This window comes from Genypterus blacodes, unplaced genomic scaffold (genome assembly GCF_046128005.1).
Source record: "Genypterus blacodes isolate CSIRO-AG114 ecotype Tasmania unplaced genomic scaffold, CSIRO-AGI_Gbla_v1 ptg000240l_1, whole genome shotgun sequence".
Classification (NCBI taxonomy): Eukaryota; Metazoa; Chordata; class Actinopteri; order Ophidiiformes; family Ophidiidae; genus Genypterus; species Genypterus blacodes.
In genome coordinates, this window is record NW_027467038.1 from 645,001 (window position 1) to 661,104 (window position 16,104).

General features: G+C 48.7%; 1 protein-coding gene across 1 annotated transcript in view; it reads right to left on the reverse strand.

Moving 5' to 3' along the window:
• evi5l (ecotropic viral integration site 5 like) overlaps window positions 1-16,023 on the reverse strand; it is a 21,830-nt gene extending 5,807 nt beyond the window's left edge. The window contains exons 1-12 of the mRNA XM_076171204.1: window positions 15,692-16,023; window positions 7,483-7,874; window positions 5,270-5,459; window positions 4,145-4,369; window positions 3,774-3,848; window positions 3,395-3,520; window positions 3,117-3,260; window positions 2,872-2,961; window positions 2,660-2,757; window positions 2,295-2,355; window positions 2,144-2,197; window positions 1,013-1,153 (exon numbers count right to left, since the gene is read on the reverse strand). Coding sequence (XP_076027319.1) covers window positions 1,013-1,153; window positions 2,144-2,197; window positions 2,295-2,355; window positions 2,660-2,757; window positions 2,872-2,961; window positions 3,117-3,260; window positions 3,395-3,520; window positions 3,774-3,848; window positions 4,145-4,369; window positions 5,270-5,459; window positions 7,483-7,724 — 1,446 coding nt within the window. The 5' untranslated portion in view covers window positions 7,725-7,874; window positions 15,692-16,023. The remainder of the gene's footprint in view (window positions 1-1,012; window positions 1,154-2,143; window positions 2,198-2,294; window positions 2,356-2,659; window positions 2,758-2,871; window positions 2,962-3,116; window positions 3,261-3,394; window positions 3,521-3,773; window positions 3,849-4,144; window positions 4,370-5,269; window positions 5,460-7,482; window positions 7,875-15,691) is intronic.
• Between the last annotated feature and the right edge of the window lie 81 nt (window positions 16,024-16,104).

A 16,104-nucleotide genomic window follows, 5' to 3' on the forward strand; every position in this document is an offset into this window, starting at 1 on the left:
GTGAAGTGTGTTGGTGTTTACGTCGCCACACGTCTCGTTGTGAGGTGGGAGTAAGATAAAGATTAGATAAAATTAAAGTTTATTACCCCCGAGGGAAAGTACTGAGTGGGACCTGCTGTGGCATACGTGTGCATTCAAAGCTCTCTCTCTCTCTCTCTCTCTCTCTCTCTCTCTCTCTCTCACCTTCTCTCTCTCTCCTGGACCGAAGTATTAAGTTGCTAAGTCTAAAAAACACATTTAATAGAGTAAAATCAATGACCTCATGGTTTCAGACGCTGTTTTTGAAATGAAAAGGCTTTTATTTTCTTACTACATGGCAATGTTTCCCCTCAGTGTGATCCATAACTGAGTCAGCAGACTATGGACGGAAACACTCTACATTTAGTTTCTATATGATCTTCTATGCTGTAACATTATCTTCATTCTAAAGGGAATGTAACCCTGATGAAACCCTTTACAAAAGGCCCTTTTAACAACTTTTGCTGCGTTCAGGGAAATCCCGCCGTCTGTGCCAGTTGTCGTGTGGGTAACGTGCGAGCAAAAACAGTTTCACACATTTCTGCCAATATCCTGAGGTCTCAACTCTGCCACAGGCTACTTATTCTGTCTTTCATTACTTTCAATAAAGATGAATCACAATCTTTCTCAGGCAGATGTGCAATTAAGGTTTCGCTACAGTGAGGAATTAGGCAAAATTTGAGGGTTTTGCCAGCCACCCATCCCCTCCCCCCTTTCACCAGCGCCCTCTCATGCTCTGTGCATCATTTCACCGTGACAACAGCTTCACCGCGAGCGTGAGTAGCTGCTGATGTTCAGGTGCTGCTGACCTACAAAACATTTATCAGAGAAATGGAACGACCAGCCTGCCTGCCTGCTACCTTTAAACACCACAACATTATCCTTTAGCATAAACGTGATGCCTGCGTCGCCTTGTGAGCGAACCCTCATCAGACGCCTCCCTCGCTCACCAAACTACACATTTAAGCTGAACATGGGGGAGCGCCACATTTACCCTCTGCTGCTGCAGCTCTCTGATGGTGTCCTGCGCCTTCTCCAGGTTCTCGTTGGCCGTGTTGCATTGCTGCCTCACCACCGCCAGCTCCCGCTTGATCACGTAGTTCTCCTCCGCTTCCTGTGCCCGCGTCACCTGACCCTACAGCACCAGGCAGGGACAGGGGTCAAAGTCAGCTGAGGGGGGGGGGGGGCCTGACAACCAGGTCTAATAGTAAAGTAGCATGGGTCATTCTTAGCTTGAGTCGTTACTGATTAGGCTTTAAGTTTGGCGTGAGTTTTGATGCAGTAAGGGGATTTAGGCGTTATAGAACTTTGCAAACTGAATGTGTACCTAACGCATTTATTTTATGCAAATGCTTTATTCCATATACATAAAAAACAGAATCCTTACTATTATTAGTACTATTATGGGCCTAGAATAGTGCCTTGGGGAACACCTGGACTTTTCCATGCCACATGCAGGGCACGTACAACCTCATTTTAGGTCTTGCGGTGTAAATACATGCAGTCAGTGATCACGCAACGGATAGCACACACACTTTGGACAGCTGCTGTGGAGAGGAGGGACAGAAGCAGTACGGGAGAACGTAAAGAGGAGGAGCCAAGAGTGAGAGGAGAACAGGGAGGGAAAGTACTCTACCTGTATCAGCCTGTCTGCCAGAGCAGCACTCTCCTATAATGCCGTGAAGGAGAGGAAGAGGAAGGTGGAAAAAGAGTAAAAGACAGAGGAGGATAAGCCCAAGAGGAAATCCATAGATTGAGTAAACAACAAATGTCAAAGAGACGTTTCAATGGAGAGAGAAAGCGGAGGCAGCAGTGAGAGAGAAAGCAGGTTAAGTCAATTTCAAGGTCGTCACAGAGGAAGAGAAACAGCAGAAAGTATCAATACCCAAGTGTCCATTGCAAATAAGACCAGTCATTTACACACACACACACACACACACACACACACACACACACACAGGAACGCAGGAAACAGCGCTCGATGGCTCATGAATTTAAATTCCAGAGATTTATCTCCTTATAGAGGGTTTGATCAAAACCTAAGGAGGCTTCTTGTCAGCAGTCTGGCAGTGTTTGTTTGATCACAAGGATGCTGCATAAACCTGACACACACACATACACACACCTTCTCCAGCGTCTCAATCCTCTGCTTCAGCAGCCGGTTCTCCGTGCGTAACCTCTGAACATTCACAGAGACGACAGAGGGAATCATTTAATCGGGTTAATTCATTATATCCAATCATAATACACACATTGCAGGACACTACCACACACACCTTGATCTCAATTTGCTCTTCCATTTCTTTGTTCTTGATGGTGGTGTATTCTTTCTCAAGTCTGATGGAGAGAACACAGAACAGGACGACGCACAGTGACATCAGCATCACAGTCATGCAGATGTCGAGCGTATAATGAAAGTAAAAGTACTTAAATCACAGACTTTCATTATTTACTATGAGGCTTAAAAAGACGCAGAACCTCCACGGAAATTAGAGGAAACGTCTCAAATCCAAGCCCAAGCCCGACAAAAAAAACCCTGCCTGCTTCATGAGGATCGTGCACATACACACCTGAAGTATTATACAGATTCCATAACACTCATAGTATCTGATGGTGTTTACTTGAGTGAAGAGCGACTTACTTCTTCATCCTCTTGGGGTTGTATTTGACCTGGTAGGCCCTGAGGATCAGTTTGTCTGGGCAGCAGTCAAACTGGTGAGGAATCACCTTCTGGAAATGCTGGAGGACCAAAAGGGAAACAGGGAAACACACACATCCACTCAGTTTGTTGTTGGTAAAACGGCCATCAGCAGAGAAGACAGCTGGACGTGATGAGCTGATGATGAAGATTACCTGAGACATGCCCTCCATGTCCAACTGGATGAGGTCAGTCTGGTTGTACTGCAGGATGGCGAGGCCCACACGGAAGATGATCTCTAGGCCCTACAGCGATCATACGTGTTCAAATCAACTACATGTTACTACACACAACTACACAACTACACATCAAACATCACAGAAATACCAACAAAACAAAAGCTGTCGAAGCCCAATAAGTTTAAGTTTAGACAAATATTGAAATCTGACGTCTCTCCTACCTCATACATGAAAATATCAAAGATGCGTGTGGCGACAGGCAGCGGGAGGAAGGTGAGGAAGAGGGTGAGGAACCAGGAGGAGGCGTACATGGAGGTGTGGAAACTCTGGGAGCGGAAATGGACGTTCAACTCTGGAAGTTGCTCCTGAGAACAAGACAAAATACACAACATGTGCTCAAGGGGACACGGTGGAGAGAAAGAAGGTGAGTACTTTGCTGCCCCCTTGTGGACAGATCTAACACAGCAGGCCTCGTTTTCTGCCAGGCATCCCTGTTTACCTGGAGGAGATACTCAAACTGGTAGATGCAAAGGCCCAGCTCGGCCATGCTGGGCTTGAACAGCTCCCTCAGGCGGTACTCCTGCATCAGACGGACAAAGACACAGAACGCCTCCTCCTCAGGCATCTGCAGGAGGGAGAGGGGAGAGAGGAGAGGAGAGAGAGAGGAGGTCGGGCTTGTGAGTCCTCATTAGTCATGATAAAATAAAAAAATAAAAAGAGGCCTATGTTGAACTGTTATGAGACGCCTCCCATATTTCACTTTAATTGCCTGAGTTGTAGGAAATCCAGGAGGGACCGATTACAATCGCACCTGCAATTCCTTGTGGAAGCTAAATATCCTCATTATGAATCATTTTCTAGAAGTATTTGATCGTTACCTGCATGAGCAGCAGGCCAACGATGAACGCGCTGCCTTGGCAGTAGCCCACCTCTCGATCCACAAGAGAATACGCCTGGAAAATAGACAGAAATGATGTGATGATGCCTGAACCTGCATCCATATGACATCTATGCACTTAGAATGATGTTCAGACTGTGAGCGACATCATCCATCAGTCACCAGAGGGAGAGATGTGCACATTAAGTACAAAATGAAGACGTTAAATACAGTAAATCAACATATTAATCACAAGAAATGTTTCAAAATGGTCGTTCCTTCATTCATACAGTCTGTCTCACCGTTTACCACAACTGAGACTCAAACCTTGGCCTTTGCCGGGGCCCTGAGATCTGCTGGCGGCGGTCTCACCTTCATCACGTTGAAGAGCACCTCCTGGCCCAGGCTGTCCTGGCCTTTGAAGAACTCGTGCTCGGGGTAGGTGCGGGCGATGTCGCGGCGGATGAGCTTCTCACAGGGCGAGGACATCTTCAGCAGCTCAGAGTACTGGTTCTTCACCGGCATGTCGGTGGCGTTGCCCAGCAGCTGCCACACGATGGCGCGGAAATGATGAGGGATTCCCTTTCTGATCAACTCCTGGGGGATGGACACAGAAGGCAGGCGGAGAGGGATTGAATGTGTCGGCTTATTAACACGGAGCCTCTTTATGTAGTGAGGGACGCACGTTTAACGTCTCCTCAAGAGCAGAACAATCAATTACAGGAAGACATCACACAATTATTTTGATATATTTATATGGGCGACTGGAGAGTATCGCTCAGCAGCCGAAGCCCTGCCACGCATCGTTTATTGCGGCGCTTCTCTTCTTAACTACGTCGACCATTTTGTGCCGGCAGGAGTTCACAGGCACTTCTTGCGTGGTTCACTCCCGTTTCCCCCACTGGTTCACTGCGCTCTGCTGTCCCTCATCCATCTTCGCCCTCCCTCTCTCTCTCCCTCTCTCTCTCTCTCTCTCCAGGAAAGGGCAGAAATGAAGAGAGGAGACTGTGTGTGTGGGTGTGTGTGTGTGTGTGTGTGTCCTGTACAACAAGCATCTGTGTAATCGCATTTAAACCGATTTATCAGCGGTGATATATCGGCATCATCGCCGTCGTTGTCGTCATCCCGCCACACAGAGGCTGAGACTTGTACGCCAACAAAAAGGAGCGAGACGACCTGCGTGTGAATGTAGGCGCCGAGCAGGCCGAGCGTAGAAAGGGACAGTGATGAGTCATGGGGTTACACTGCCCTCTCTCTGTTTGTGCTGGAGAGCAACGCAACGTAACACACAATGGGAAATGAGACGTTGAGGCTTCTTCTCTCCAATGGTCTCAAAACAGCAGTGAAGGCAGAAAACAGATCTGCGCTCCTTTGTCCATATGTGAACCCTCATATCAGATAGAACAGAACCAATATGGCGGGCCTGATGGTCCGTATGAACAGTTTCAGTTTACGGATAATCAATGTTGCTAATCCTACCCGTCTCCCCTTCCTTACCTTCAGCAGTTTGTCCTTCTTGCGTCTCCACTCTTCCCACTCGTTGACGATGCGTCCCCAGAGGATCCAGGTGTCCTCCTCCAGGTGAGACAGGTTTGAGGAGGCAGAGGAGCTGGACACCAGGGAGGAGCCACTGTTGCGCCTCGAGCCGCTCATCGACCGCATGGACTTTGAATCGGCCTCTAGCAACCTGGGTGTAGAAACGGCAGAAGTGATGATTTCTCAAAAAATAAGTGAATACAAGACGTTAAGTTGCGTCTTAATTGGACACTGTGGAGTTTAGGGAGGCGGTAAGAAGCCATGAGGAGGTTTGAACCGTCAGCATTGTGAATCTGAGCACAGCCTTGCTGAGGCAACAGAAACATCCAGAGCTTAAGGCCTTTAAGTACAGGAACTAAAATGACCTGTGAGTCTTATAAAAGTTATTTTTTGTGGTTCCTACAAGGATGACAGTGAAGATTTTAAATGGATTCAAAATGCCCATCTGGACTCCTTTTAGGTAAAGACTACCCAGGGGCCGACAGAGAGAGACTCCTGACTACAGGAAAGGATCATAGAAATGTCGTGTGGTGTTGGATTCTGCAGTAGACTGGCTGGTGGGCTCCAAACAGGTGTGTGTGTGTGTGTGTGTGTGTGTGTGTGTGTGTGTGTGTGTGTGTGTGTGTACCAATTTTCCATTCTGCCTTTCATGTGCCGAGCGTCTAACCTACTTTGACCCGCTAACTCAATATAGTGCTGCCTTCAGGTACACGTGGGAAAACGCAGGAATAGAGGTCGAACACGTTTAAAACGAATGTTTTTAAAAAAGTGTGTATCCGTGTCTGTAGTTTTTTCTTATTATTCCCAAATTGGCACGTCATTGTACCGTGTCACATAAAACACTGCAGCTTGTTTCTCTCACGGTGTCGTTTACAAACAGCCATATTGTGAGAAGCCGGATCGCTGTAGTGGGCGCAGGAGGATCATTGGTTCTGTTGTGGCTGCGCTGAGTGGGTCAGATATCCAGATCCACATTCATAGACTGGACTGGCTTCTGTACGTTTCCTGTTTATAGAGTGACATCAACACAGCCCGTCTGCCTGCTTGGTCTCTGAGTCTTAAACAAGGCCAGAGGTTCAATTAACCCTCCGCCTTTCAAGCAAAAATGGGTTTATGACTAATAGATCAAACAGCTGCTTTAGTTAGGAGGATTACTCTGCTGGAAGTCAAGCTGAGTGAGGAAAATAATCATGACTCAAGAGCCATTTTTAATCCCTGTGTTGCCTGCAGGCACAGGGGCAGCAGGGAGCATTTTGTGATTAATGAGGCGGCCGTTTACCCTGAATGCATCGGGGTCACGCCCACTTTGACCCCGTGGTTTTACTTCGCTGGACTCTACTAACTTAAAGTGTTCAGACACTTTCAGCAAAACGTCTCTACACTTCTGCTTTTCATCGTTTCTTTAATGGACCGGCTGCTATTTTCTAATAAAAGAATCTATTGGTTCTTCTTTTATAGGTTTGAAATACAGACCGACGACATAACAGAGAGATACAAACCCACATAGAACCGTGTCTGCTGTCTGCGTCCTCTGATGGAGAGACAGTGGAGCTGCTGTGCTGAGCAGATCACATGATGACAACGCTCCCGGGTCGGTGGAAACCACGCGTGTGTGTGTTCAATGTGCTAATGGCTTTTGATGGGGCGATTAGAGACTCGAGGATGAAGACTTTACTCTCTGAATACAGCAGCAACTTATCGGAAAAATCATCAAATCTGGAGATTCGCTGGGCAGCAACATCACAACGCCTGGATACCAAACATCTGATCAAAGAATCTAATCACCAGTTGGATGATTTCTAACATCTGAGCGAGAAATCCTCTTATTAAAGACGAGTACGGACAAGGAGCCCAGTCACAAGAGTGGAGTTATAAAACAGCTCTCTTGGTTTTGTAAGACACTAACCTAGACACACACACACACACACACACACACACACACAAATATAGGTCATGCAGATTTGTGGTTCTGGGTCAACATCACACTGGTTTACGGTCAAACACACAGAACTCCTTACATCATTTTACCAGGGATCACCGTGACAACAGCATGGAACCTCCCAGATATTTGATGACTTCTGATACTGGACACACACACACTTGCCTATATCGGAGGCCATTGTGCATGAATCACACTGTCACACTTTGCTCACACTCTGGTCTTTGGGTCTCACCTGTTCTGCTCCTCCAGTTTGGCCAGCAGCTCCAGCTCGTCCGGGCTCAGGTTCTCAGAGTCGGCGGGCGAAGCTGCCGGTGCCGACAGCGCCGCATCGTGGGAGGAGGAGTCCGGGCTGAGCACCGGGCTGCCCGTCGAGAGGGGGTCCGGGTCCAGGCCGGACGGGGAGGACGGGCACTCCAGCTGCGGGGGGGCCCCACTGGAACACTCCCTCTCCGGGCTGCAGCTGGCTATAGACATGGCGGCGACGTAGGAGCAGGATGGGTGAAGGAGCGCGGGTGGCCAAGGTCAGAAGTTCTCCCAGTGTCGCCGTTGATATCCTCCTCCTGGCTGTCACCCGATTGGCTGCCTGGCTGGCGTCGAAGCCAATAGAATCAGCGATCTCAAAACCTGTCGGGATTGTGGAGAAAGTTCAGTCAAAGCGACCGATCACAGATGAGATTCTGCTTGATCTGCTGATGAGTGACAATCATCCTTCCCACTGGTTTCAAATTTAAAACCACAGCGTCTTTGCTTCCCTCGTTTATCTGTTTCATTCAAAATCAATCAAGCAAACGACCCCAAAGAAAGAGCTAATCTACCTGGTTACAGTGATGTAAATGTGGTGCCTGGGTGGGACGGCTGAGAGAACGACTAGAAATGACACCTAAACACACCACAGGAGCCCATAATTCTGTTGTCTTTGGCCGAACCTTGACCTGTTTCTCATTCAGCTGTTTATTATCAGGATGTTCCAGGCCACCTTCAGACTAAAAGGACACTGTTTGGTATTTTTCCTGCACAAAATGTCATAATTAAAAACCACAAAACAAAGAAGGTAAGAGGATAAAACAAAACAGCACTTTTATTAAGCAAACGGGTAAAGTACTTCAACTTAGTAAGACTGAAAGATGCTTTATGTTGATTATCTGTGGATTTAATATTTAAAACAGTGGGAGTTGTTAGAGTTCACACCGATGGAGCAGCAGAACTTCTCTAGCGCCAAACTCACAGTAACAGCTCCGGCTCAGGCTGCAGCTATGAGGGCGCGGCCCCTCAGTGTGACGACGTCATCCTGACTCACTCACAACCATCTTGGTACAATAAAACTGTTGGCCATCGATGCCTTTTGATGAAACAATGCTTGGCAAATGATGTTAACAAGACAATTTAACAAGCCATTATAAGGGCTGAAACCACACACACACACACACACATCATGTACACACATGATCTGACATCATTATCATTCAATCTGCATCTTACATCAAAGGTTTGAAGCCTAATCACATCTATTCGTATGTATGTTTCCAGACAGTGATCTAAAATGACTGAAAGCGGCTGGAGAACATTGAAAGGTAACTCATGGTGTGATTGATGGAGTGTGTTAAGGCCGGTGAGGCTGTGTGTGACCGGGCTCACGCAGAGCTGAAGGCCCTGGATGGGAGCGGAGGCGTTAGAGGAGCTTTTAATTGTTCCCCCTCACAAACACAGGCAGGATTTCAGACCTGATGTCAGCTCGCTGTCTGGACACCATGACGCATAAAGGGCATGCATGTTCAGTCAGTGTGTGAGCCGTCACTGACTGTGAAGGGTGTACAAAGGACGCACCTACTGTATGAGTGTGTGTGTGTGTGTGTGTGTGTGTGTGTGTGTGTGTGTGTGTGTGTGTGTGTGTGTGTGTGTGTGTGCATGCGTGTTCCATCAAAGGCTCGACCAAGTGCAACATTTAACTAGCCGATGTTAGAGTGTGTGCTTTCCTTCGCCGCAGGCCAAACACTTCAGATGTACATTAACCTGAAGGTCTGTCTACATCTGACCTTTACCATCTGACCTCTTGACCTTCTCGTTTACTGAGTCAGCACCATCTCAACCAGATGATGGTGGCTGTTGCGTATTCGTAGCCCTACGAGGCTCGCGGCTACGCCTGGATAAATATCTGACCACAGGATCCAGATCAGAGTGATCCAGATCAGAGTGATCCGGATCAGAGTGATCCAGATTCAGATCCAGGTTCAATGATGGCGAGTTTTGGTTTGGAAGCTGCCTGCAGCTCTGTAATGGGGATGTAGAGCCAAACCCCTCTGCATTATGAATGGCCGCTCTCTTTCACTGTGAAGCACGCACGCGCGCACACACACACACACACACACACACACACACACACACACACACACACACACACACACACACACACACACACACACACACACACACACACACACACACACACACACACACACACACACACACACACACACACAGTAAATAATAATTCACCAATAACCAGATGAATGTCAAACTAACTTCTCTGGTATCTTCTTGTTCTTGTGCGTCAGAGGAGGAGGGGAGCGACTTCACAATGCTGCATGATTCACAGCGTGAATCCAGAGGGGCGGAGGAGCGTCCACACAGAGGAGACACTGCATGGCGGCGGGACAAGGGCCGCATTCATGCACAACACCCGGGCCAATCAAAAGACCCATTAACAAGACAAGCAGACCAATCACAGTGTGTGGAAAGATCCGATCAGAAACGCGGTCACGGTGCAGCACCAGACGCCCGCACAGAGGACTTCATCTGGTCCAGCTTCGCCAGCAATCCGCCGACGAATCCACCGGGACGGTGGCGGTCGATGAAGCTGTTAAACTCTCCTCCGTCTTCTCTTGAAATCGTCAGACAGGGCGTTTCTTATATATTCGCCTCGTTCCCAGAAGAGGGACTGAGGTCGTTTCTCCAGAGTGTTCAGCACCATGCAGCCTCCCTGCTCAGCACCCCAAACACTACAGTGGGCCTGCACAGAGTCTGTACTCACTCATAAGGTCATTAGGTCAACCAGAGGGCCTGGATAATGAAACGCATGGAGAAGAAAAAAGAGCTCTGAAGTGACGAGCTGGAGCTTTTCAGCTGTGTCACTGAAGTCACAGCCCCACAATGTGGAAGCTGTGAGTCACACAGGACAACAGCACAGTGAGAGAGATTCCCCCCCCGCCCCCTCTTTCTCTCTGTCACACACACACACACACACACACACACACACACACACACACACACACACACACACACACACACACACACACACACACACACACACACACACCGGTTATTGGAAGGACAGTGTGAAGGTCTCTGACAAAGCAAAACAAGCAGGAGTTTGTGAGCTGGGCTGTTGCTCTGGCAGCAGCCCGAATGTCAGCATGCACTTGGGAGAGAGAGAGGGAGAGAGGGTCTTCATTCTAGAACACTTGCATATGTTGCACTCTCTCTCTCCAGGTGTGTGTGTGTGTGTGTTTGCTCCCTGCGTGCTGTTATGCTGTTACCGTTTAGTGTCTCTATGTTTATCAGTGTGTGTCAGCACAGTCGGTGTGTCACTTGTGTATAGGAGTCCTGCTGCCTGACAAGTATGTGTGTGTGTGTGTGAGTGTTTGGGTGTGTGTGTGTTTGTGTTTCGGTGTCTCCTTCACCGCTGTCACTATGCACAATTATAGCATTGTGTTAAAGCCACGCCTGAACGCTTCATCTCCCTGTCTACAGAAACAGAAGGAGCTATTGTATCCTCACCACACAAACATGGAAACACACACACACACACACACCACTTTCACTCATCCTACATGAATACACACACACAGCCTTCGCCCCCCCCTGCATCTCCATCCCTCCAAGGTTTGAACACATGTCATTCAGAACGCCTTTGATCTCCGCCCCTGAGGACGCTCTCCGCCGCCCCGCTCTGCGTTCGGGGACGTAAACACTAAGCTGGCCTGGGGCACCGACGGACGGACACGCCCCCTTCCCCCCTCCATCTGCATCACACCCTCGGGTGCCCTCCAGTCACTGACGTTGGGGGCAAACCCGTTGTTAATCCACCTCCACGTCTTCCTCAGGATCAAACGTTTGGTCTGGGACACGTGGGCCGTCTCTCTGTCCACGCCGCCCATGTGACCGTTACAGCGGCGGTCTCACTGCTCAATGGATCCCCTTGTGAGGATCGGACTCTTCTAACGCCGCTGGGTTACAGTTAAGAGTTATCTGGCTTTGTTTTTGCGACACAGCAGGGGGCGATGCAGCACAGATGGGGTGGATTCAAATAGCATGAAGGATTCTGGGTCTTGTACATGTACAGAATCTTAAAGTTAAAGATTGTAATCGTCCCTCAAACTCAGCCATCGTCTCCACTACAATTACAGCTCTCCTCTCTGGTTTCTCCCAGAGATGTGGACTCTGGCAGCAGATGTTTCCGAGGACGTGAGCTCAGTCGCTCTGACATCCAGCCAGAACCAAGCGAAGGCACAGCTGGAACGTTTTCCAGCCCCGGACACATCGAGTTCCCCACAGCCATCCACCAAATCTACTGTACATGACTAATGCTTTCCTCTTCTAAATTTAGTTAGCATCCCTGGCCAGATGATCCCGTTCCCTTAAATGGCCACATGAGAGGAAGCTGGGTATTCCCACGTCCCATCACGTACACAGGAGACCACTCTGCTCTCTGTAGCTCGATACTCTCAGATCAAAACATCCACTAACTACAAGATTGGTGGGAAACAGACAGCAGTAATCAGGATAATAAAGCATCCATTTGTACATTTCCCACTGGCATTGTGACAAACACGGGTGAGTAGCTGAGCTTTTGTTTAATCAGTCACTCTGATAGAAACATCTGTTTGCCTACCAAACAGCTGTGCCAGAAGAAAACAAAGGGAATGCATTGATAGGTTCTAAGCGTTAAATCGCCTTTTTTTCTTGGATTTCATAACTGTGACAAGCAGAGAATGAAGGCCGGGGGCCAAAGGAGATTTCAGAGAGATTAAAGTCATAACATTTGTGGTTATGATTGTGGATGTATGAGCGGCAGAGAGTCGTCTGCCTGTCAGCCTGCCGGTCAAAACAAAGGATGTGGAGGCTCTGCTTTAGTGTCGGCCTCTCTAATAAGCAAATGCAGATGTTTGTATATGCATTAGGACATTTAAATGATTGTGCTGAGGCTTGGCTGTTTTCTCCTCCGGACGCTCCGTCCTTCTTACTGTAACCTTTAGACTTGTGCTAAAAATCTCTCTCTTGTTTCCAGCAGTGGCCCTGATACTCTGATCATCACAGACCAGTGAGACAAACAATTAAACCCTCTGATAATCTGGAACTTTGATCAGTTTATAAGATAGAGATAAATGGATTTTATGGCTGTTAAACAACCTTTGACTCTCACTGTGGTATCGACAAGACACAAACAAAACACCCGACACATTTCACTGTAAGGTGGCAAACTCAACTTGAGCTGTGAGAATCTATCCAATGATGCTGCCACACCCAGACAAGAGCTCCAAACATCCCACCGCAGGTCCATCCTGTGAAGGCATCACGTGACCTCAGCAGTCCACCCAGTCAATCATACTCGGACACACTCGCGTCCTGGTGAATCATTCGCTCGCACTCATGTGAAAGCAGAACGACAACTAAACTATGCTGGAAAATGTTTGGGCCTTTTTAGACACAAACAGAAAGGTTTTGTACAGAAATCACAAAAGCCATAGACCCGTAATGTTGATATGCTTATGAGATATTTGTCGTTCTGTGTTCATCAGGTTACCGGAGGAAACAAAGCAGGCAGAGACTCGGATCAAATTACTATTGAAACAGGTGAATGAATAGAAATGAAAGAAGCGTTGAGGGGTCAAATGATCGCAAATTGGACATGAAGGAGGACTGTGTGTCCCTCTACGGCATTAAAATGGATCAGAGAACGTCTGCGTAATGCAATTTGAATGCGGTTGTGAGGGAGCGGAGGTGAGACACCTTCTCGCTAAAGCTGCAGGCCGATCCGGTTACAAACAAAAAAAATAAATAAAGAGCTGCAGCCTGCGAGAACAATGAGCAGAGGAGCAGAGTGGAGGAGGAGCTGCAGTTGTAGTGGAGCCTGAGCCGCTGCCGCTGCCGCTGCCAGCTCATCAAACTGCTCCCTGTTTTCATGTGTCAGCAGTGGAGATGAAGTGCAGTGGACAGAGCTGCCCGGAGCAGCCAGAGCAGCCAGAGCAGCCGGGACAGTGCTTTTGTGGGACACTGGCGTTTAAAGGCTCAAGCCGACAGGACAGGAAATCATGATATAACATCTTTAAACATCTTTTTCTCTGATCAACGCCGACATCATCGACAAAAGGCAAATTCAAGTGGAGGCCGTCTGGAAAGAGCAGAGCGGAGTTTGATAGAAATGGAAGTTGAGCGTATGCATTAGCAGCACTCCAGGTGATGCCGACTGCCAATATGACTCATTAAAGAGGCATAAATGTTTCCATGACTGATCATCTCACCAAGCTGAACATTAACAGGATGTGGACGTCAGACAAACGCCTGAAAGAGGAAGAACGACAACACAACAGCTGGCAAATCCAATCCCAACTCCTTCTGAGTCTAAACGCGTAAAAGGCCCACAAGGACAGAACGGGCAAAACTGCTGTTTCCTCAAAAAACCCAAGGTGGTGTGTGACAAAATCTGCAACTGCTCCCTGGGGGCCCGAATGGCGTCCATTTTGCCAGTCGAGAGCCAGGCTGTGGAAATTTTAAGTGCACCTAAAGAAGACAGGTGAGAATAAAACACAGCGTGGACGCGAGGCTCCTGTCATGATGACCGACACCTCTACAGTGCAGCATCCCTCTTCTACAACCAACCAGAGTGAAACACAACCGGCCGCAGCAGGCAGACACACTACACTGTGCAGGGACATGATATCCCTGCTCCTACAACTGCAACACACACACACACGTACGCAGGCACTCCGATACCGTCTGTCCCGATGACACTGTCTATCAGCTTACCACTCTCACACACACACACACACTGACCCCGAGTGAGTGAGGAGGCCGGGGCAGCGACGCAGGCGGAGGTAAAGGTGAGCTGCTTTGAGCTAAGGTCTGCAGTCTTCTCTCTCTCTGTGTGTGTGTGTGTGTGTGTGTGTGTGTGTGTGTGTGTGTGTGTGTTAGATACTTGATTCCTTGACACTGAAATGTGCTGGATGTTGTTTGCGTGTTGAGTGGATTACACAGATAAGCCACAGAATAATCTCATTGTATCACATGATGCAGCCTAGGTTACTCAGCGGCTACACGTCCGGCTGTGATGGAGGCATTTAAGGCATCAACAGCGGGAGATAATTCATTTCTTGAATGCCCCCCAAAAGAGTACTTTGTGACTCATCGGCCGTATCCTTCACACTAACGTGATGTCAGGTACCTGCTTGGGTGTCAAGGTGATGTAAGCCTGGCCTGGATGTAAACAATGCCTCACTGGTCCTCACTGGGGCATCCTGTAGATTGGTTGAATATTTGTTGCTACGTGTATTCCACTTATGTTACTGCGTTCTCACACACACACACACACACACACACATACACACACACACACAGTATCTCTCTTTTAAGTGCCTCTCCCAAAGGTTCAGCTGATTTCAACGATCAGCACCTCTCAGTTGGTGGAGGTTTTGGTTCGGTTCTGCTTCAGATAGAACCAGACAGCTGAGACCGGGTCAGGAGCGTGTTACTGCTGTGGACTGTCCCTCAGCCCTCTGATTGAGGACATTTACCTGCTGTCTCAAGAGTAAATCACTCCCTGGCGGTTACTGGACGCATTGACAGTCGGTGACACCTGTGTAGCCATTTTGCCACCCAGACACACACTGATGCTGCCTTCACTGCCCTGTAGCTTCAATCAAAATGACACACTGGGGTTTTATAGACTGGGTTTGTTTGTACACGAGGGCTCATTGCTCCAGTCAGGCCGATCCCGCCGCTGTTGCTGCTGCTGCTGCTGGAGATGCCTGAACAGGCCCCGAGTAAGCTCATCAGTCGAGTCATAGCTCGGCTCAGACATCTGTGAGCAAAATAACATACAACAACAACAACATCTAGATTGTGTAACGATGTGAAATGAGGCCGGCGCTGCTGCTGCTGCTGCTGCTCGGTTCTGCATTAAACAGAACAGTGTTTCCTCGGCGTGTGGACGGGCCGAGTCGCTGCTGTCACGCCGGTACGGAGGAATTCTCCCACTGATGAAGGCAGCACACAGAGGACGAGGCTGCTGCTGCTGTTGATGAAGCTCGTTCAGTTTCCGCTCTGCATCCTGAAGCCTCCGGGCCCCGAGCAGAGACGTCAACGCGATGACAGTCACCCAACAAGCGCCCTGTGCTCCATTTGCATACAGATAGCGCAAATAAAAACAAAGAGAGGCTGACACTTACCCGGGTTCCCTTTCCATAATCGAGGCGAGATTCCATAAAACCAGTCCGCTGTAATGTCACAGGTAGATTATCAGCTAATTAAAATCTTCATAGAGCACCGAGGACAAATAGACAGACCGAGCACCGCGCTGCCATCCCCGCCGCTGCCGATCGACCGGAGCCGGAGCGCCGCACAGCTGCTCTCTGCACGCACAGAGACGGCGTGTATAGGGGGATGGAATTAACGGCGAAACCCCGCAATAAGATCCGGTAAAACAATCATGACAGCCGCAGGAACGCAGCTAATGTTCAACGGGGGATTTCTTCACCGGCAGCGGCACCAATCACTACTGGAAGAGAAATCACACAGAATGGCTGGCGCTGTCGTGTTCTGTTCGGCAAGAGGTGGGGCCCGCCAATCAGGTTGCGAGAAG